The following is a 22,593-nucleotide window of genomic DNA, read 5'->3' as shown; positions in this document are numbered from 1 at the left end:
CAAAACTAACATTCTCATAATTAATTCATTGATAGAGTTTGTTGTTTATCATCAAAGGATATAAATAAAAAAATTAAATAATATTATATTAAAAAGTTAAAATCAATTAATTTAAAATTTCTTATTATGAGATAAAGGAAGTATATTTTAATTATCATTACACTAAGCCAACTGATAATAAAAGTAAAATTTTAGTTATCATTATTCTAAACCAACCATCTAAAGCACCAATATGGAGGGATAAATATTATCCCTAATCATGTGATCATAAGTTTAATTTTTAAAAAATATAAGAAATATTAACCTCTTAAATGAATTTTGATAGTTTAAGAATTAATCATTGACTAAACCAACTATTTGAAGGGCATTTTTGTTATAATAATAGTAATAAATAATTCGGATTTAAGGTAAACAAAACAAACACACAATAAAAATAAATAAAAAAAACATTTGGATTTGGATTTGCCGGCAATAAAATAGAACAAAACACAAGGGGTAAAGACCAACGGATCCGGCGTGGACTGTTGCGATTGACCAAAAGTGAAAGGGTCACACATTTGGAATAAATTTCGATCTTTAAGTGTTAGTTAAACCGACAAATTTTAATATTCCTACGAAAGAGTGAAGAATTGAAGATGCACCCGCACTGGGACATTTCCGTACCCTCGAACTTCTCGGAGAAACAAAGACACCCATAATTCCACTTCTTCATTCCAAACACAACAAATCATCTAAATTTTCGTTCTCTACACCACAGATCCTTCTTTCTTCGTTTTTGAATTCCCTATAATGAAGCTGCGTAACTTGATTCCATAAGGGGCCCCACCACCCCCACCCAAGATTTTCATCATTTCTTTTTTGCGTCGTTCTTGTGCCAGTAATTGACGAAATCTCTCTCCTCTTTCGTTCACATCTTGTTATTTTATAATGACCTTTGTTAACCGCTATAACAGATTTTTTTATTTTTCTGATTCTTTTTTTCTTCTTCTTTTTGTATTTCTGTTTTTTTTTTTTATTATGAAGAGAGAAGAAAGATGTATTTAATTAGAGGAACTGTTTTATTGAATTAAATTCTAATGTTTTGCTTTATTTTCTTTACCTTTGAATTTGCACTGTTGCTTGATTCTTTATGCTTTAACCTGAAGATTCCGAAGGGAGCCAGGGGAATAACATGAGGTTGTGGTCCATGTTAATTTTAATTTATTCACAGTTTAATGTGTTGAATGTTGAAGATTAGTTTAACTGAGATTGGTGAAGGAATTAGTTTGTCAGAAGGGTTAGAAATTGTGGATAGCTTCACAATCTGTGATTGCTGACCGCAGCAAGATTTCAAATTGGGGTTGTGCAATACTTGATTTTGCAAAAGATTACAGATAAATGCAGCAACAATTGCAGTTGGGATGCAGTCACAAAAACCCCGAAAGCCTTGATGTTGCAGCTGCAATTATGGTTGTGAACTATTCTTTAAAACCTTGGACAGCATTAGGCGGCAACTGACAATAGCTACAATGCAAATGCAACCACAAAATGAAACCCTTATATATTCAAATTATGTAAATTATTTGGTCAATAGAGTGATTTTTAGTTGCATTGATTGTTGTTGTCATTGGTTGAATTGGTCTAAATGGACCATCTTGCTTGCTTGCTAGTAATTCAATTTAAATTTATGCATTAATTTGTTTCACTTTAACAATGTAGAATTTACATAATAAAGATTCATCATGGTTACGAAAGGAAACCCTGGGGACAATAAAAATAATAGGAGTTCACTATCTATTTTCATCATTGTTGGATTGTGTGGTTTCTTCTACATATTGGGTTTGTGGCAACGGAGTGGTTTTGGAAAGGGAGACAGCATAGCGGTTGAGATTACTAAACGGACAGATTGTATTGTTCTCTCTGATCTAAACTATGAGACCCACCATGATGATAATTCTGGAACACCTAATGGTTTTGGCGCACAAGTCAAGGAGTTCAAGCCGTGTGACGATCGCTATATTGATTACACACCTTGTCACGATCAAGCGCGAGCAATGACATTTCCCCGAGACAATATGGCTTACAGAGAAAGGCATTGCCCTCCCGATGAAGAAAAATTGTATTGTCTCATACCTACTCCCAGAGGATATGCAACACCATTTTCATGACCCAAGAGTCGTGATTATGTACCATATGCAAATGCACCTTACAAGAGCTTGACAGTTGAGAAGGCTGTGCAGAATTGGATACAATATGAAGGAAATGTTTTCAGGTTCCCTGGTGGTGGAACGCAGTTTCCCAAGGGAGCTGATGCTTACATTGATGAACTTGCATCTGTTATTCCATTGGACAATGGGATGGTTAGAACTGCATTGGATACTGGCTGTGGGGTATGTTAAATTATAAGTAAACATCCTTGTTTTGATTGCATTTATTTTGTTGGCCTCTACATAAATGTTTGCATGAAGAAACTATTGTCCATAATGAGACATTCCTGGCTAATTGTAAGCTTTCCTAAGGGAACCTCCCACTTTGGAATGCTTCATCCATGCAACATTTTCTTATTCATTGAAATAAAATTTGTTTCTTTTTCAAAATTTGAGTTTGAGCCCGTAGTTGTGCCTATTTATTATATATTGTAGCTCACTTGCTGATTATTGATGGTGCTAGGTTGCTAGTTTTGGTGCATACCTATTTAAGAAAAATGTTGTTGCAATGTCAATTGCCCCAAGGGACTCTCATGAAGCTCAAGTTCAATTTGCTTTGGAAAGAGGTGTTCCAGCAATCATTGGTGTTCTTGGAACAATAATGTTGCCCTTCCCTTCTGGAGCTTTCGACATGGCACATTGTTCTCGCTGCTTGATTCAATGGGGTGCAAATGGTGAGAATAACTATGATGTTTCTGGCCTAGTACAATTCTGGTATCTCTTTAGGAGATGATTCTGTATGTTATTCCATCTTCTATGGACGACAAATATACCTTTTTTTTTATGATATATGCATACATACTAAAAATACAGCCGTATTCAACTTGTATTGATTGTAAAGTTAAAAACTTAAAAGGTTTGCTTGTTAATTACTTGGATTTGTTCGCACTAGCCTTAGACAACCTAAACTAATTTTGAGTACTTAAACTATGGCCTGATTGTTATTTTCAAAGCTCCCTTTTTCTTATAACAGATTAATGTCTGATTTGTATTATTCACTATGTTTCTTGGTTTCTTATTTACTGTTTGATGATTGGTTAATTAAAGTAGTACTTTGGATTTATGGTTGTGAGAAATATCTTTAAACTGTATATATTGAAACTTCTTTCTCAGATGGAAAGTACATGAAGGAAGTTGACCGGGTTCTTAGACCTGGTGGTTATTGGATACTTTCTGGTCCTCCTATCAATTGGAAGAATAGCTTCCAAGCATGGCAACGTCCTGAAGATGAGCTTGAGGAGGAGCAACGGCAGATTGAGGATACTGCTAAACTACTATGCTGGGAAAAGAAATATGAGAAGGGTGAAATTGCGATTTGGAGAAAAAAATTACATAATGATGATTGCAGTGAACAGGATACTCAACCTACAATTTGTGAAACCACAAATTCTGATGATGTCTGGTAAATTATTTCACTCATCTTTTGCCCCTTCTCTTTTTTTGTTTCACTGATTAGTTAATGCTTTATGTTCGGAAAGTCAGATACCTATTATTGTTACTCTTGCACCATATTCTTTGTCAACTTGGAAGGAAAATAAGTATTTTAATTTAAATAACTGATTAAATTTCTTCTAAATTCATATTTTCTAAGTAACAATAATACACTGTTTTTGAGAAAATGATGATCATTTTGCTTCCTTGAGATGTTACTTATTGGAATTTTGAAGGATACAAGAAGTTTTAATTTTATTCTATATGCATTATGTAAGAATTATTTCTTGGCTGGTAAAATGGTGTCTTTCAAGATGGAGTACTTGACAAACATGGTTTATCTTGGATCAGATTTCTTCAATTCTTTACAAAAAGTTACTAGTGTAGTCTTAACCATTGAATTATGGACTATTGGTTTCAATAATTGTCTGAAAGGTCTGATAATGTGTAGGTACAAGAAAATGGAAGATTGTGTAACTCCTAGTAAATCAAGTGGCCCATGGAAGCCATTCCAAGAGAGAATCAATGTTGTTCCTTTCAGAATTATCAGTGGATTTGTTCCTGGTGTATCTGTGAAAGCATTCGAAGAGGACAACCGGTTATGGAAGAAGCATGTGAATGCTTACAAACGGATCAACAAAATCATTAGCTCAGGGAGGTATCGCAACATAATGGACATGAATGCTGGTCTGGGAAGTTTTGCTGCTGCACTGGAATCTCCCAAATTGTGGGTTATGAATGTTGTGCCCACAATTGCTTAGAAAGCTAACCTGGGTGTTATATTTGAGCGTGGATTAATTGGCATTTATCATGACTGGTACTGTGACATGGTTTCCTTACCTTTTCTTTTTCCTCGTGGTTTCTCCTCTGCAACTTTAATTTTTCATTTAGTTACTTTTCTCTGTAAGTTTAACCTATCTATAAAAGTATAAATTAAGATGACAACTCTAAGATCTAGTAAACTTGACCTTCCACTGCATAAAGTAGTGCAAATAGTTCGCATTTTGTGTGTTTGAGTCTGTAAACCAATTAAATAGGATTTTTTTTGGTGATTTAATCAGGATTTTGAACGGTCCATTAAATTAGAAAGAGTTTGTTGAATTATATGAATTTTATCTAGATAAGGGGAAAGAAACAAAAGTTGAAAAGATTGATATATGGTGTGTGATGATATGTTATAAAATAGCGAGCTACTTCAATTTATACTAATACTAGACTCTTAATTTTAATCAAATACACAGAGCAAGCCATGGAATATGGAAACCACTTTTAAGAGTTTGTGTAAAATGCTCTAAATATTCTAAGATACAATGATAATAACTTATCATATATTTTTTAATACTATCCTTCAAACTTAAACTTACTATTTTAGGTTAGTTACAATTTAACATACTAAAAGAAATTTAACCAAATATGTATCAAAATATTTAGGGACTGTAAATGGGGCCTTATTACATCTTGGGACAAAGAAAGGGCTGGTGAGAGCCATAGGCAGCATAAGTCAGTGCTATGGGAAAGAAATCACATATTAGTCAGCATTGATATGATTCCTTAATGCAAAGGGGCAACATGACAACAATCTTCCAATGTTCTTTCCGTCAATACCGTAGCATTGTAAGAGGGCCATATACTAGCCAAATCACTGACAAACTAGAGATAACTTTCACAAAAAGTTCCAAGAAATAGCACAAATGCATCAAACATGTCAGAGAGTGAATGTGTCAAATCGGATAACCCTAGGGAGACACATAAGTGTTCCAAACTTTCAAAAATTCAATACCAAAATGGTGACAAGATTGGGTCATGCAGAATGGTACCATTTGATATCATGTTAGGGAATAGGGATTTAGTTAAGAGGAGGAAAATAGAGAGAAATCTAATATACTATCAATTCATGTGCAATGAATTGTTACAAAATTCCAGGCAGTGACTTTTTTTATACGAGTCTAGACTCTTATTCTTAATTGTTGGCAGGTGCAATGATGATCAGTACTGTTAAACCTTATGTACAAGGGTTACATTCAAGAGTTATTCTTTAAGCAATAAATTATGCTAAATTTGCTTTCAATGGACTTTCATACAATCTACCTCGCAGAGATTTTTAATTTGAAAAGGGGTGAAACAGGGCCTTGTTCTATTTAATAATTATCAATTCTTTACCAGGTGTGAAGCTTTCTCCACATATCCAAGGACCTATGACCTTATCCATGCAAATGGCGTTTTTAGCTTGTACAAGAATGTGTAAGTTGATTTCTTTCTCATTTCCTTTTATATTCCCAGATGAAATGTAGTTTCCATGGCTAGTTGTACTTTTCTAGGCACTTGGATATAATAAATGAAGTTCGGTAACCATAAAGATAATTACAATTTGGTAAGCCTGCTAAATGTTTATAAGGGACCGTGTAGTGGAACATCTTTGGAGACAGGTGTGCAAGGGAAACAAACTACTTGCTAACTCAAATGATCAATGCAGATGTAATGCCGAAGACATTCTATTGGAAATGGACCGTATCTTACGGCCTGAAGGAGCGGTGATATTCCGAGATCAAGCCAACATGTTAATGCAGGTGAAAAGAACTGTGAAAGGAATGAGATGGAATACCAAAATGGTGGATCATGAGGACGGTCCGCTGGTTTCAGAGAAGGTGTTGTTTGCTGTCAAGCAGTATTGGGCTGTCGGTGACAACACCATGAGCTCAGTGTGATGTCCCAAGCAGTATTAAAATGGAAGAACAATTCTAAAATGACGGTTGACAAACTGATTCTAAAACTGATTTGGATTTAAGATGTTTCCAGCTGAGTTAGATACTTGGGGCATGAAAATGTCTGGTGTCATAACATTAGTGTGCATAGGGTTTTCTTGTTTTTTTTTTTTTTTGTTGTTAAAATGTAGAGTTAATAGATGTCCTATTTTTTAGAGTTCATAAATGATAGTCATAAAATTTTTTATTTGGCTTCTCCTGAGTCACATGTTTTTACTTCTAAAACAAGCAAACAACATAGCATTCTTGAGATCACCAATCTATGTATATGATCTTGAAACTCAGGTCATGAGAGAGCTGGGTTTTGGTTTTACATTTTCATCTTTTTGTGTAGTCACTGGTATCTTGCTTTATGAGTGAATTTTAGGCCTTATCTTGCTCATTTTATAACTGAACATTTAAAATTTGCAGAGCAGGGTTTCAATGTTCTGACAGATATTTAAATCATGTCTCTGAGGTTGCCATAATTTTCTTGGTAAGATTTAAGCATGTACTACCAATCAGTGAAATGGAAAAATAAGCGTATATGGAAATCAATGAAATGTCTCATTTTCATAGCTCGAACAGAATTAAAGATGGCTTACCAAACACAAAATAAAGCAGAAACAAAGATGATACATATATTTTATTGTGTGACGTGACAAATCTTTTTTTTTTAAAACAATTTTCAATGGTTACCCTTACCCTAGAAGAATTTTTTTTTCCAATTGCTGGATTAGCAACTGCTGAGCATCTCTTCTCTGTATAATGTAATAGTATAAAGGTTTTCTAATATAACATTAATACAATAATATGGATTTTTTAAATGTTTTTTCTAATTTTGAACATCAAGGTATCCTTCAGCTGACCTTGGAGGATTGATCGCTTTTTAGAGGAAGAGATTTCCGAAGTGGATACAACCTCTCTTAACAAAGTACTCCTAGCATATTTAAACAATTTAACTATTTAATGTGTACATGGGCAAAAATCGAACTTATGCTAGCATATGTAAACAATTTAATTATTTAATGTGTGTTTGTTTTACATAAATCACACACCTTTGGAGACAGGTTAAATGGGATTTTTTTTAAGAGAAACATGGTTGAATGTGAAAATAAACACAGTCTAAGTGGGCACACTTTATTAGCACTACAAAAGTTAAATAGTATAATATTAAAAAGTGAAGGGTTCTATCATTGGATTGCATGAAGTTGGAAATGTAATTTTTGGCGGGGAAAGGAAAGAAAAAACAACAAGAAGATATAAGGTTTGTTGAGTGGTAGAAGAAGGATAAAGAGAGAAAGGAGGGAAAGAAATTACAGATTTGAATCCTTCAAGTGACATTTCTAACAAAACCAACAAAGTGACATATGTTATATCTTTCAACACCTTAGTTATATAAAAAAATAAAATGCTTCACGTTTTTAAAAATATATTTAACTTGAAAATGTTATAGGAATGCCTTTATTTATTGGCAAATGATAGTTGTTAATGGTTAATTTTTTGTTATAGGAATGCTTAAATTGTCCAAAAGCTTAAATTATGAAAACAAATCATTTTTAAAAACTTTGTTCGAAGAGAAAAAGGTAATAACGAATAGGACAAACACAAAATAGTGTATTTTTTTTTATCTCTCGCCTTGTGATATTTGTTGGTCTTCTCTACTTTACCCAAACTTTCTAACATTTTTTTTTTCTAACTAGAGATAATCAAATTCACGAAGTTCATATTTTGTTTGGTGTACAAAATTGGTAAAATAGGATAACAACTCTCTACTTTACATTACGAAGTTCACCTAGAGAATTATTGTATAGACTTACACAACAAATAATTTCATCCGGTTGCAACTATTAAATATCCTTGGGTGTTAATGAATCTCCTTAGAAAGGATAGCTCGCCAAGTGAAGAAAATGATGTTTAGAAGATTCAATAAGAAAAAAGTAATTATTTTGTCTCGTCAAGACAACTTAATTGATTAAACTGTGGGATATAAATCATAATGTCGAAGTTTATTCTCCACAACATGTTTAGCTTCTTTGTCTTTCCCTTAATCACTTCTTGGCTCTGCTTTAAAAGGCTTATTATAAGGCACTTTTTGGACTAAATAAAAACAATCATTGTTCTAAAATATAACTTAAACACAATTATAAAAATGAAATAAAAATGAAATCAAGATTTTTAGCTAGTCAAATTTTATTTGTTTAGATTAAGAAGAAAGTTCCATTAATAATTCCATTAAGAAGTGACTCAAAATGTCCAACATTAACTAGTTATAAACATGGACAAGAGCTTCTTCAATCCAAACAAACTGGGATTTGAGGTACCAATCCTAGATAACTTATGACTCGTGACTCGTGACTCGTGAGTTACTGTGTTACAGTTTTGTTGGATATTTCAAAAAATTAGTATCTTTTTTCACCCTTATTGCTTCTCACATTTTTTATGTGCACTCTCTGTATTTGCCTTCACAGTATGAAAACAACTGTAATAAACTTTCTCACTTGTAACAAACAGGACCTTTCGTATAATTCATTCATTCATTTCATAAACAGAACAAAAGAGCACGCGTATCTTAAAATTCTTACCAAAGCATGTCTCAATAGTTACCCAACCATAATTAAGTATTGACCCATATTAAATAAACAAATCCCTGACTTCGAAATGACGAATTTACCCCTACAACCGACACGTGTCACGCGGTTGTTGATTTAATAGGTGCACCCCGCACACTGCGGTGACGCACGAACGACACATATAAACCCCCCAAAACCCTAACTAACCCACACTTTCACTTCACACTCCCCTTACTCGCTCGACCTAGAACTGTGTTAGGGTTTTACGAAACCACCGAAGTTGCAGAAAAAGGAAGAAAGAAGAAAAAATGGTGGCTGACAGGAGCAAGAAGCCGAAGGTCTCCGAGAAGGGCGAAAACCTCGATGAAATCGACGGAGAACTCGTCCTCTCTATCGAAAAGTTGCAGGAGATCCAAGACGAGCTCGAAAAGGTGCACCAATTTTGTTCAATTCCCCTCCCACTCTTCTTCTTCCTTTTGTTCGGCTTTCAGTTTTGAGTATTTCGGATCGTCCTTCGGGTTTTTCCGAGGTTTTTTTATGTGATATTCGGAATGTGACTTTTGCTTATGGAGTCTCAGAGTTGCACGCGCGCTCAATGTGTTTGGTTATCTGTTTCTGGTTTCGAACGTGTTTTAATTAACCTGTTTTTGTTTTTGTTTTTGGTTTGTTTGGGTTATATTTTAGATCAATGAGGAAGCCAGTGACAAAGTGCTCGAAATAGAGCAGAAGTACAATGAGATACGGAAGCCCGTCTATGATAAGAGGAATGATATTATCAAGGCTATTCCCGATTTCTGGTTAACTGCTGTGAGTTTGAGTTTATACTTTATATACATATTGTGAAATTGATTAATTGAATTGTGAAATTGTTGTTTGTTATGATATTGGGAATGCGTTGTTTACTATTGTTGCTGTCCTTGTGCAGTTTTTGAGCCATCCTGCTCTTGGTGATCTTTTGAACGAGGAAGATCAGAAGGTCTGACATTTTTTTCATATACTAAATTTGGATGGTCTTATTTTCGGCTTGTTTGATTTTGTCTACCCCCATAATTTGCACCTATGAAGTGATTTGGTTTTGTTTGGATGATGTTATTTAAACGGCATTTGAAACCCTTGTAAGGTGTTCTGATCTTGTTTTCATATGCAAGAATTTTATGCATGTGAAAACAAGCCTTTTGAAAGAAAGCTCAGGTTGTGGCTGATTTTGGAATATTCTTGCTTAAACACTTTGCTCTACTTGAATGGAGTACTTGAGAGTTGTTTATCCATGTAATGTGTTTGGACCCTGTTTTTAAGGTTCCGTGGAAGTACTTAAAATATTGTTGTTGTTTTGGTTACAGATACCTGATGAGTAATTCTAATTTGTTACTGACCCCCTTGTTTGGTAGATATTTAAGTATTTGAGTTCTCTTGAGGTTGAAGATTTTAAAGATGTCAAATCAGGCTACTCAATCACCTTTGTAAGTTGCTTTTCCTCTTTACCTTGGTGTATGCCTCATAGAATGTTTTGCAATTACTTGTTGGTTTTAGAAGTTTATGTCTTGAACTTTTCACTTAATTGAATAATAACCACTTTTGAAATTGTTCTTTGTTCAGAATTTCAATGCCAATCCCTATTTTGAGGATACAAAACTTGTAAAGACCTATACCTTCCTTGAAGAAGGAACAACTAAGGTTACTGCTACACCCATAAAATGGAAAGAGGGCAAGGTAAGACTATGAATGCCACTTTTGGTGTTCTTCTGTTGGTTCGTACAGCTTTTATTTTGTTTGTTTCTGAAAACGTAATCCTTAAACATGCAGGGCATACCCAATGGAGTTAATCATGAGAAAAAAAGGAACAAGCGTGCTCCTACTGATGTCAGGTTGGTGCCTACATATTTTTTCCAGAAAATCTTGAAACAAAGAAAGCAATGCTTACAGGCACTGTTAACTAGCAATTGTTCTGGCTTCCCATTCTTATATATGATTGATTCCCAGACCTGAGTGTCTGAGTTAAAGCAGACCCATGTATGAATGGGGTAATTTTTATTTGTTTGAGTTCACTTGTTGATTGTTGACTCCTTCAGGGAAGCTAAGAAATATGTCTGACATGATCACAATCAGATCTGTTGGTATTACAGAAGATTATTGAATTATCAACTCTCAATAAATGGTTAACTATAGTGTGTATGGGACCAATTTTAATTAATACTGTATATATTAGCAAATTTTTCTTTTATAAATTGTTCTCTCTTAGTTTTGTTCTAATGTTATTCTGTTATAGTTAAAATCTGGAAATTAATTCAATTTGTTGACAATTCACTAATGTATGATTCCAACTTACTGGAACTTGGCTCATTCTAAATTTACAAATGATTTTATTCTATGATGAATGAATGAATAGAACAATTTCTTTATTTTTTCTTTCTTGTTAACCAATTGTCAAATAATAATTTATGTAAAAATTATTGTCTAAACTCCTTTTGTTAAACACTTCATGAAACCAATAAAATCGTTATTTTGAAACCAATAAAATCGTTATTTTGATTTTCTTGTGTTAATGTATGCAGCTTCTTCAGTTGGTTTAGTGACACCGAGCAGAAAGATGATATAGATGACATTCATGATGAGGTATATTTTGTCCGGTTTTGTATAATTAGTTGTGCATCCCTGCTATTGATTTTCCATATCTCTATTATAATAATTGACTTTCTTTAGCTTGTGTAAGTGCCACCCTAATGTAATAATATTTCTCTCTAAATAGCAGGTTGCAGAATTGATCAAGGATGATTTATGGCCAAATCCACTTACTTATTTCAACAATGTTAGTTAACCTTCAGTTTTGATATCCTTTTCTCTTTCTCTTTAGTGACGATTCTGCTTCTAGGTTTTGCATCATCATTCATTTTACTCTCACCATGGTTTCTTTCCTTTTGTCTCTTACAAGAATTGATTATATTGGAATAGGAAGAACCTGACGAAGAGGAAGGTGATGAGGATGAAGCTGATGATGAGGTAATTTTTTCCTTAGAAAAAGCCCAGGTGATTAGCAAATGCTGTAGAGTTTTGCTTCTATTGTTTTATGGAATGTGACTGTTTCTAGTTATATCCTTAATATGTATTGGTGCACTACCAGCAGTGCTGTTAAATGGTGGCACCATGGTAGAATGGCATGGTGGTTTTTTTGCCAACCACCATCGGCAATTTGTGAGCCCGCTATGGCGGCGCCATATATGGTGGAATTTTGGCCTTCCGCCATTGATAACACTGATGACTACCAGTTAGTGTGTAGTGTGGATATGGGTATTAAACTAAAAGAAGCCAAAATTCAACATAAAGAGGCAAAATTTAATGGAAGGATGATGAGGTTCAGGATCCCAATGAAGTGACTGCTGTAAGTGCCCAATAGTGTAGCAATTAAGTCATGGCCCTAAGATATAGACGGTTAACTCATTATATTGGTTTGGTGCTTGTGATTTTTATGGTTTATCAATTTTTACTGTTGATAAGTTATGGTTTATGCTTACATGAAGAAAGAGGGCAGACCTCAGCACTAAATGTAGTTTAATGAAATGAAATGCTTCTGGTGGTGGAATTGCTTTACTAAAGAAATTGACTAAGCTTACTGTTGTTCTCAATTGATTTAGGTCTTTTGGGTTCTGCATTTCTAGTTACTTTACTACTTTTGAGATGGCATGTACAAATATTTATGCTGTATTATGAAGTTGCATATTTTCATCATTAACAGGGAAAGGAGGATGAATCTGGTGATGATGATGACGATCAAGAGGAGGATGACGATGAGGGTGAGGAGGAGGATGACAAGTGAAAAATACATTATGGTCATATTACTTTTTTTTTTTGGGGTTGTAGGAGTATTTAAGCGTTCTTTAGGGGATGATCATGGCCTCCCTTTGTGGTTGTCATCTTATGTCAGCTGGTGGAGCTACCAAGGCCAGTTATTGGTTCTCTCTCTGACTATAGCCTATTTATTGTCCTACGAAGTTATTTCTGGTTTCATCCCTTGTGCACTTTTTCAGATACTAATGTTACATCGTTTCTTTTTTCATAACCCTTTGTCGTGGAACTAAATAGTAAAAATTGCAGTATTTAGTGTATAGCAGAGTCCAGTTTGGTATTTCTTAGCGTGCAGGATACCATGGGAAGCATTTATCAGATACAGATGTTCAAATGCTATTTCAATGTTATCCAATTTATTTCCTCTTACCAATGACTGTTGGGATTAATCTTTCACCAAATAAAAGTAATGCTACTTGCACAAGTCACAATTGAATGTAATTTACATGCCGTACGGTACCGGGATAGTTTACAACATTCAGATATTTTATTTAATTAATTAAGTTAGATTCTTTTTGATTGTCATGCTGCATCTGAATTTAAGTGTTCCCTTTAGACTTTTAAATTTAGATGCAGTCACATTTACCGTCAAGGTCACTTAGAACACGCCGTTGTGCAGGTAGCATTATTGTTTCTGATAATTACAGACTTTTTTCTGAGATAAGTGGTAATCACACCTAGATCTTTGTAATATTAAAAAATTACACCTACTTATTTTATTTAATCCATTTAATTAAAGGTATATTATATTTCTGTACCAAAAAAGTTATTATAATTTTTTTAATAGCTGTAATAGTATCATAGCAATTAACATAGCTATGGTCAAACAATTGGAAGAAGAAATGAATTTTCAGTAGCAATTGAAAGAAGAATCACTTGATTATTTTTAATTAATTTGTGATGCTTATTATAAACGTTGTCATAAAGTACGAGTTCAGGTCAACTATAAACATTGTAAAAAAGATACTATAAACCTAGTATGAGTTCAGTTTACTCTACCCCACAAATCTATTTATAAATGTTTATTATAAACGTTGTTTAACAAAAATCGCAAATACCAATCAATACACATGAAACCAGAAAACTCCAAAACTTGCAGACTCTAAGAAAGCAACTAGTAACCTCTGCAGCGGTAAAGTTGTGTCTTGGTGACTTGTTGGTCATGGGTTCGAATCCGGAAACAGTCTCTTTGCATATGCAAGGGTAAGGCTGCGTACAACATCCCTCCCCCTGGACAATGGGGTACGAAGTTTTATTTTTATTTTAAAGAAAGAAAGAAAAAAGCAGCAATAACTTGTCATGTTTCAGATTGAAATCATACATGATATATTATTGGGTTGGGTGCCAAATACAACAATGCACAAACATAGAGGTTTCATTTAGGAAGAAGCAAGCAAGAGATGGGTGAGGCATGCATTCCAACAGCTGATCTCTCTCCATTCGTGAGAGAGGATGAGGATGGCAAAAAGAAAGTCATGGAAGCAATCACTCAAGCCTGTTCTGAATATGGCTTCTTCCAAATTGTGAACCATGGAGTTTCTCTTGATTTGATTAAAGAGGCCATGCAGCCATCTAAGACCTTCTTTGATTACTCTGATGAAGAAAAGAGCAAGAGTAGTCCTTCCACTAATGCACCACTTCCTGCTGGCTACAGTAAGCAGCCTCTGCACTCCCCAGACAAGAATGAGTACTTTCTGTTTTTTCCCCCAGGTTCCAGCTTTCCCTCAAAACCCTCCCAAGTTCAGGTTAGTTCAATTCAATCACTTCTCATCAGTTTATGAATTGAATTGGGATAAATCTCAACCTTTGAACAGTTTTGTGAATATGGTAAGTGTTGATGTTCAAATCTACATTATCTCCATTATCCATGTAGATATGAGGTGGGTTAGATGGTTAAGGGAGAAGGAAAGAGCGGAAAGGTTGTGGATTCAATTCCCTCTACTTCAGTTTATGAATTGAATTGGGTTAAGACTAAACCTTTGAACACTTCTGTGAATATGATAGGTGTTGATGTTCAAATCTACATTATCTCCATCATGCATGCTGATGTAAGATGGATTGGATGGTTAAGGGAGAAAAGAAGAGAAATGTCACGGGTTGAATTCCCTCTGCTAATAAAATTAACATTTAACAGCTAACGTTTGCTGATAAAAAAAATCTCCATTATGCATAGTTAAAAAAAAAGTTATTTATATAACTCGATAGTTTAAAACTGCATAAATTCGATTGTTAGCTAGATCATGTTTTTTGTTTTTTGGGGTATTACGTTGGATATACTATGAGGGTTGCTGATTGGTTTATGTGAGTTGCCTCTGGTTTGTATCTTTACTTTCTGTGTAAACTTTTTTCTTGTTGAGTATCTCTTGTACAGTGTACTCAACTTATTCAATATATTCTCTTTTGATTATAAAAAAAAGGTTCATCTTTAGATATTAGAAAATCTTTTCACACATTAGTCATTCATTGAATATTGTAGATCTGTGACTGAGGTATGTAAAATGCGTGCCAAATGTGATAGGGATGTGATTGAAGAAATGTTTGTGTAAATGCGCAAGATGGGTTACTGTTGGAGAGCATTATAAACGAGTGTTTGGGTCTCCCTACCAACTTCTTGAAGGAGTTCAATCATGATAGGAGTTGGGATTTCCTTCTGGCCTTGCGTTACTTTCCGGCTTCTAACAATGATAATAATGGAATCACAGAGCATGAAGATAGCAACATACTTACCTTTGTTATCCAGGATGGAGTGGGAAGCCTGCAAGTCCTTAGGAATGTTGAGTGGATCCCTGCTGTTCCAAGAGGGCACTATTGTGGTCAATGGAAGCGATGTTATCCAGGTAACTCGGTTTTCAAATGCACCAAAATTTAGGGGCTATTTGTTTGTATTGTACTACCTCCATTCCTTTTTAATTATTGATTGTTTTTAGAGATTTTTTGTTTCTATTTATCTATCATTTACAAAGTTTAATATCACATTAATTATCCTTTTATGAATTATACTCTTACTTGTCTCCTAATTTTTAATTAATTTATTCATGCATTTATTGTGAAGTGAAAAGAAATGGGGTAAAATAAGAAATTTCACAACTATTTTATTTGAATCAAGAAAATTTACTGTATTCATTAGTTTCTCCCTAACAACCTTAAAAGATAGATAAAAGGAACAAAGATAGTATTACATATTCCTAACCAATAGGGTTTTAGTCTAGCATAATATGCTAGTATCTTACAATGTGGTGAATTGAAAAATACATAATTCCTATTACATTAACCTCATTTTTCATAAAATAAATTAAAAATAATTTTATTTAAAAATAAATTGAGTTTTCACAAAATGATGAGGTTTTTGTAATTAAATAAATAAGAAATAGTTTTATTAATTAACATAATAATTTTAAGGTAAATAAAATAAATATATATTCTTAGAAAATAAAAAGAAGATTTTATTTATTCATTTGATAGGAAGTAAAATAAAGTTTTTTATGAAATAAAAAATAGAGTAAACAATAGGCTGAAAGTACCCAAATTATAAATAGAGACATCTTAGGTCAGTTTTACATTTACGATACATTTATACGTTTTTTTCTTTCTCTTATATTCGTTTTCCCTTCCCCTCTCTCAAAACTCTCTCTTCTTCGCATATACTTAAACATGTCCTAGTAAAACTATAATCTCGAGAAATGTCCCTCGCACGTAACTCTCTCTTTCCTGTATACACCCAAATTGGTCTCAGTAATCGTTGAATTGTTGTGTACAAGACTCGTTAACCGTTGGATTGCTGTGAAATTTGAACACCAGATTAGAAACTCATTTTTTGTAAATTCCCACTGTTGGGATTTGCGAAATAATGTCTGTAATGAGATAAATGTCCCTCGCACGGTGACAATAAAATGGAGGCCTCAATCATTTCTCCTTATCTCTAATTCTTGTAAATCCTATCAGAACAAATAGAGGAAAAACTTGAGAAATCTTAGAAAACCACTAGAGACGTCACTATCACTACCAGACTACACACGTGAGCCCATGTAGATGTAAGAGATGAGTTTATCGCAATTGAGGTTAAAATAAACAAGTGTAGAGATCCTTAGAGGATCAAAATGAGATTTGTTTTGAGATGTTTACTGTATTATAATTTTTCCTTTACGATTATAATTATGAGATTATTATGTTTGATAGGCCAATTGATGTCCTGATGCGAATTGGTTGATAAAATTGAGTGCTCTTGGTGTTTTCGTATTTTTGACCTATGATTTTGATTCATTTGATTTTGATATGATTATATGAAATTGTTTGAGGGATTTAATCATATGAACATAACATATTAATATTATCACAGTGTGACATGTATATGATGCATTAGGCGTGATAATGTGTTGTCTTGGGATTATGGGAGTGTGATGAATTGTGTGTAAGTGACAAGTTGAGTATGTGTTAAATTGTGAGATCACACATGTATTGAGATGTTGTGTGTATTGAATTTTGAGCTATGAACCATACAATCATACGACTGTAAGACCTTTTAAGGGCGACGAGTTCATGTGTGATGAGTATTGTGATAGGATCCACTATGGGAACCCACGAGTTTAATCACTTTGAGACGCGACGAGTTAAAATTATTTTGAGAACAATTGACGAGTCGTGTGTTTTATACAGTTCATAGATAGAGTTTGTATGCTAAAATATTTTTTGGGTTAGACCTAAATCAGGAGGGGAGACCCTGATGGACTCTTCAAAGTGTAGGCCTTGGGGGTAAATACACTCAGTTTGAATGTTCCTTGAAGCCTATGCTAATCCCATATGATTGGAGCATTCTTGCAAAACAGAGTGACCCCGACTGGTCTCCCTATGATTTTACCAAGTGAGAGTGACTTAACTTACCAGTGTGTGGTCTGTCTTGTCATGTACTCCTAGGCACGCGACGAGGTTTTTCACTAATATGGTACTACATTGCATATAAGATTGAATCTTAGTATAATTGTTGCATAACACTTGCGTATTGATTGATATTGATTGGTTGAGTGATATCATGTTTTGATTCTTGAGTACGTTAATGATATAAAAATGTGTGAGATGTGTAGTGTTGAGATGTGATGTCACACGATAAGTGGTGGAATGATCTGAGCTGTGTTTAAGTAAATTGTATTTCATTTTTATGATATGTATATCTATGTTGTTCCATTTCTCTCTATTAGTTAGGAATGTGACAACTAACTTTTTGTGTGTTGATTGTGTTTGGATCTTGTGATGATCTCGAACTTTGTATTTGTGGAAGCAGATGGTTAGATGAATAGCTATGGAGAACCTCATCCTAGAGGACGCTAAAACACAATACTCTGATAGGATGTGACATTGGAACATGGGTTTATGAATTATTTGCATAATATTCTGAACATGTTACTTTATGTTATTTCACTACTTAACTTGTTTTCTTTTGTAAAAAAATTGGATGGTCTAATTTTAGGTCAGAGATGTTTTCATACTCTTATTTGATAAGTTTTTTGATACCTAGAATCCTTTGTGGATCCATCACTGCCAACAAAAACAATCAATTAATCATGCCTAGTTCTAGTTTCATAATAAGGGTTGCTTGGACCTAATTTTTCTCACCCACTTCTTTTGTTTTCTCAACCATTTGACTTAGTCAAATTTGGTAGCAACATTTCATTTTTAATTATAAAGTTGTTAAGAGTATATTTGCATCCTGATATTATGGAATCAATTTTTATGATGGATAAAATTTGATCTATATAAATAGGCATAGAATCCCTAGTCAAAACACATTAGAAAATAATACTCATTCCATCTAAAGTGAGTGTTTTAAAGGCTTGAAGTATTCTTTACCATTGAAACTACGAGTGTTGTCAAATTCATCTGTTGAATTATGAAAAGAGCTATAACTGAAGGTTAGTAACCTAATCAAATTAAATGTATTGTTATGTTGCTTGTGGTGTAAAAATTCATCATTTGGTATCAGAGCTTGGTTTTCCTTATGGTTGTCAATTAAGCCTTTAAATATTAAACCTTGTTCTAGTAATAGGCATGTGTTGTGTGCTGGTAGTTTTTAAATTACGATTGCAATGTTTCTTTTAAAAAAATCAATTTGATTATTTTCTATTTTTGTGAGGCTTCTACGCTGCATTAAATATATATGGATTTTGCTTATATATTTTATATTTTATTAATCCACTGTGTGTTATTCCTTTAAAACATACGAGCATGATTAATTCCATTAAAAGCATTTTTGCCTTTTCAAACCGTAAAAGGATTTTCTTTGTTAGAATCTTAACCCACAAGTAGATTTTGATGATGTATTGATTCACACACATTTTAAATTATTATAAGCACTGATATTTGGTTACATGCTATGGTTCAATCTTTGATAATCTCCGATAATAAAATTGATGTTCCCATATTAACAGGGGAAAACTATAAGCAATGGAAGGAACAAGTTCTTCCCCATTTAGGGGTTGCTGACCCTTGACTATGCTCTCCATAGGGATAAGCCAGCTGAGCTTATGGATTCTAGCACTTCAGAAGAAATTGCGTTATACGAACGATGGGAAAGATCTAACTGTCTTTCCATTATGTTCATCAAGACGCGTATAGTATCCGTGGTTCAATTCCGGAATGCCAAAAGGTCATGGATTTCATGAAAGCCATAGATGAATAGTTTGAAAGTTCTGAGAAAGCCTTGGCTAGCACCCTAATGTCTAAGTTGTCATCTATGAGGCTCATTGGAGCTACAAGTGTGAGAAAACACATTATGGAAATGAGGAATCTAGCGGCTCAACTTAAGTCACTCCAGGTTGAAATTTTTGAGTCCTTCATGGTGCACCTAATTTTGAATTCACTCATCACAGTATGGTCCCTTTAAAATATCATACAACACACATAAAGAGAAATGGTCAATCAATGAACTTCTGACCATGTGTGTCTAAGGGAGACTTGCGCAAGAGATTGGTGAAGGTGCTCTTACCATGACTTAAGATAAAGGGAAGAAGGAAAGGAAAGAAAAAAACCATATACCTCTTATTGCCAAAATTAAGAAGGAGTCTGGGTGTTTTTTCTGTAAAAAAAAAAAAAAGGCACATGAAGAAGGACTGCTATAAACATAAGGCTTGGTTTGGAAAGAAGGGTAATTATTTTTCCTTTGTATGTTTTGAATCCAATATGGTTATATTTGTCATGATACATGGTTTATTGACTCTGGATCTACGATTCATATTTCTAATACCATGTAGGGCTTCTCAAGCCAGAGGGAGCCAAATGAAGGTGAACGATTCATCTACTCTGAGAATCGAATGCGTTCACATGTGGCGGCTATTGGCACATGTAGACTTAATTTAGGATCTATATTTGTTTTTGAATTGAATAGTCTTTTATATTCCTGAATTTTTCAGGAATTTAATTTCTATTTCTAGACTTGTTCCTTTGGGTTATTCAATAAAGTTTAACGCATCCAGATTTGATTTATTGTTTAAGTCTACTATTATTGGAAATGGTGTGTTGAATGACGGTTTGTTCAAAATTAATTTATCTAACATGATTCCATATAATTTGATAGTTACACAAGAAAACGCTGGTATAAAACGTTGTATCATGAATGAAAAATCATCGAAATTATGGCATAGGAGACTAGGACATATCTCCATAGAAATAATTAAAAGGCTAGTGAATGATGGAGTACTTGAGACTCTTGACTTTATTGATTTTTGTACTTGTGTGGACTGCATAAAGAGAAAGCAGACTAACAAGACAAAGATAAATGTCAAGATAAGTTCAGAAATATTAGAAATTATACATACTGACATTTGTTGTCCCGATATGGACTCGCATGACCAAAAATATTTTATCTCTTTCATAGACGATTACTCATGACACATGTATCTTTACTTGCTTAATAATAAATATGAAGCGTTGGATGCCTTTAAGGTTTTCAAGGCAGAAGTAGAGAAACAATGTGTAAAACAAATAAAGATTGTGAGATCGGATAGGCGACACAAATTTTATGGCAAATACACTGAAAATGGACAAGCACCTGGTCCTTTTGCAAAGTTTCTTTAAGAGCATGGTATTGTGGCCCAATACACCATGCCTGGCTCGCTGAATCAAAACGGTGTGGTTGAAAGAAGAAATCAAACATTAATGGACATGGTAAGAAGTATGCCTAGCAATTACAAACTTCCTCGTTCATTATGGAATAAGGCTCTTAAGACAACTATGTACATACTAAATCGGGTACCAACAAAGGTGGTCCCTAAAACCACATTTGAATTATGGAAAGGTTGGAAGACAAATTTAAAACATGTGCGTGTTTGGGGTTGCCCAGATGAAGTTACGATTTATAATCCAAATGAAAAGAAGTTGGACTCAAGGACCATTAGTGCATATTTCATTGGTTATGTTGAAAGGTCTAAGGGGTATAGATTTTATTGTCCAACTCATAGCACTAGAATTGTTGAGTCAAGAAATGCAAAGTTTCTAGAAAATGATGTGGCTAGTGGGAGTGATTTAACTCAAGGCATTGGTCTTGAGAAAAATCAATGTGAGGGAATAGTTCCCACATCAAGTTATAAGCTAGTGGTTTTTAGTGATACTCACCAAAATCGAGCAACACAAGCTCCACATCAAGTTGATCCTATCCTAGAATATCTAGTTGAGCAACATCAAACACAAGATGTTGAGCAACCTGTTGAACAACAACTAGAAGGTGTGGATGTAACATTGAGAATATCAATTAGAATAAAGAAACCAACAATTCCTAGTGATTATCAAGTGTATTTACAAGAGTCTCAATATGACTTTGGAGTTGAAAATGATCCTAAGTCGGCTTTGCAAGCAATTAACAATTGTAATTCCAAGCTATGGTATGGTGCTATGAAAGATGAATTGGAATTTATGGCAAATAATAAAGTTTGGGATCTTGTTGAGTTGCCTAATGGGATAAAGCCTATTGGATGTAAATGGGTTTTAAAAACCAAGAAGGATTCATTAGGTGACATTGAGAGACACATGGCCCAATTGGTTGCCAAAGGATTCGCTCAAAGGGAAAGAGTTGACTACAGAGAAACATTTTCTTCTGTATCTATGAAAGATTCCATACACATCATAATGGCATTAGTTGCTTATTTTGACTTGGAATTACATCAAATGTATGTGAAAACGGTTTTTCTAAATGGTGACTTAGAAGAAGTTTATATGACACAACCCAAAGGTTTTTCCTCTAGTGATGGGGCTCACTTGGTTTGCAAGATCAAGAAATCAATATATGGACTAAAACAAGCATCACATCAATGGTATTTAAAATTCTATATTGTCATCTCATCATTTGGTTATGTTGAGAACGGTATGGATAGATGCATATATCGCAAGGTTAGTGGGAGTAAAATAATATTTTTAGTCTTTTATGTGGATGATATACTTCTTACAACCAATGATTTTGGAATGTTACATGAAGTGAAACAATTCCTTTCTAAGAATTTTGACATGAAAGATATGGGTGAGGCAACATATGTCATTGGCATAGAGATCCATAGAAACCGATCTCAAGGGATTCTCAGCTTGTCTCAAAAGGCCTATATTAATAAAGTTCTAGAAAGATTTCGGATGAAATATTGTTCACCCAACATGGCACCTATTGTGAAAGGTGATAGATTTAATTTGAATCAATGTCCTAAAAATGAGCTTGAAAAGGAACAAATGAGAAACATTCCATATACTTCCATTGTAGGAAGCCTTATGTATGCATAGGTGTGTACAAGATCTAACATTGCTTTTGTGCTTGGAATGCTTGAGAGATATCAAAGTAATCCAGGAATAGAG

At 34.0% G+C, this 22,593-nt stretch overlaps 1 protein-coding gene and 2 pseudogenes across 4 annotated transcripts; all 3 read left to right on the top strand.

Annotated features, from left to right (window-relative positions):
* Positions 1-311: 311 nt before the first annotated feature.
* LOC100812948 (probable methyltransferase PMT2) lies at positions 312-6,750 on the top strand (annotated as a pseudogene).
* Positions 6,751-9,102: 2,352 nt separating this feature from the next.
* On the top strand, positions 9,103-13,140 carry LOC100793432 (NAP1-related protein 2). 4 transcript variants are annotated; one of them, XM_014776567.1, is made up of 10 exons: positions 9,103-9,362; positions 9,616-9,738; positions 9,857-9,907; positions 10,320-10,391; positions 10,528-10,641; positions 10,735-10,796; positions 11,484-11,544; positions 11,678-11,737; positions 11,881-11,955; positions 12,662-13,140. In XM_014776567.1, the coding sequence occupies exons 1-10, from the start codon at positions 9,240-9,242 to the stop codon at positions 12,740-12,742; spliced, it is 822 nt and encodes a 273-aa protein (XP_014632053.1). In that variant the 5' UTR covers positions 9,103-9,239; the 3' UTR covers positions 12,743-13,140. The 4 variants fall into 4 exon arrangements, with proteins under 4 accessions (XP_014632053.1, XP_003527077.1, XP_014632054.1 ...); XM_003527029.3 differs by having other exon boundaries at positions 11,681-11,737; positions 11,881-11,928; positions 12,662-12,985; XM_014776568.2 differs by having other exon boundaries at positions 11,681-11,737; positions 12,662-12,985.
* Positions 13,141-13,932: 792 nt separating this feature from the next.
* On the top strand, positions 13,933-16,058 carry LOC100812410 (1-aminocyclopropane-1-carboxylate oxidase homolog 1-like; annotated as a pseudogene).
* Positions 16,059-22,593: the final 6,535 nt, after the last annotated feature.

This window comes from Glycine max, chromosome 6 (assembly GCF_000004515.6).
Source record: "Glycine max cultivar Williams 82 chromosome 6, Glycine_max_v4.0, whole genome shotgun sequence".
In the NCBI taxonomy this organism is placed as follows: Eukaryota; Viridiplantae; Streptophyta; class Magnoliopsida; order Fabales; family Fabaceae; genus Glycine; species Glycine max.
The sequence above is the reverse complement of the archived record's forward strand: the minus strand, read 5'-3'. Positions and strand labels throughout refer to the sequence as shown.

What these genes read in the sequence shown, in the direction of transcription:
- LOC100793432 (XM_014776567.1), top strand. Translation starts at nt 9,240, where the DNA reads ATGGTGGCTGACAGGAGCAAGAAGCCGAAGGTCTCCGAGAAGGGCGAA. An exon ending in TCCAAGACGAGCTCGAAAAG is followed by an intron (nt 9,363 to 9,615) that starts GTGCACCAATTT and finishes GTTATATTTTAG; the next exon opens with ATCAATGAGGAAGCCAGTGA. An exon ending in CAGGCTACTCAATCACCTTT is followed by an intron (nt 10,392 to 10,527) that starts GTAAGTTGCTTT and finishes TTCTTTGTTCAG; the next exon opens with AATTTCAATGCCAATCCCTA.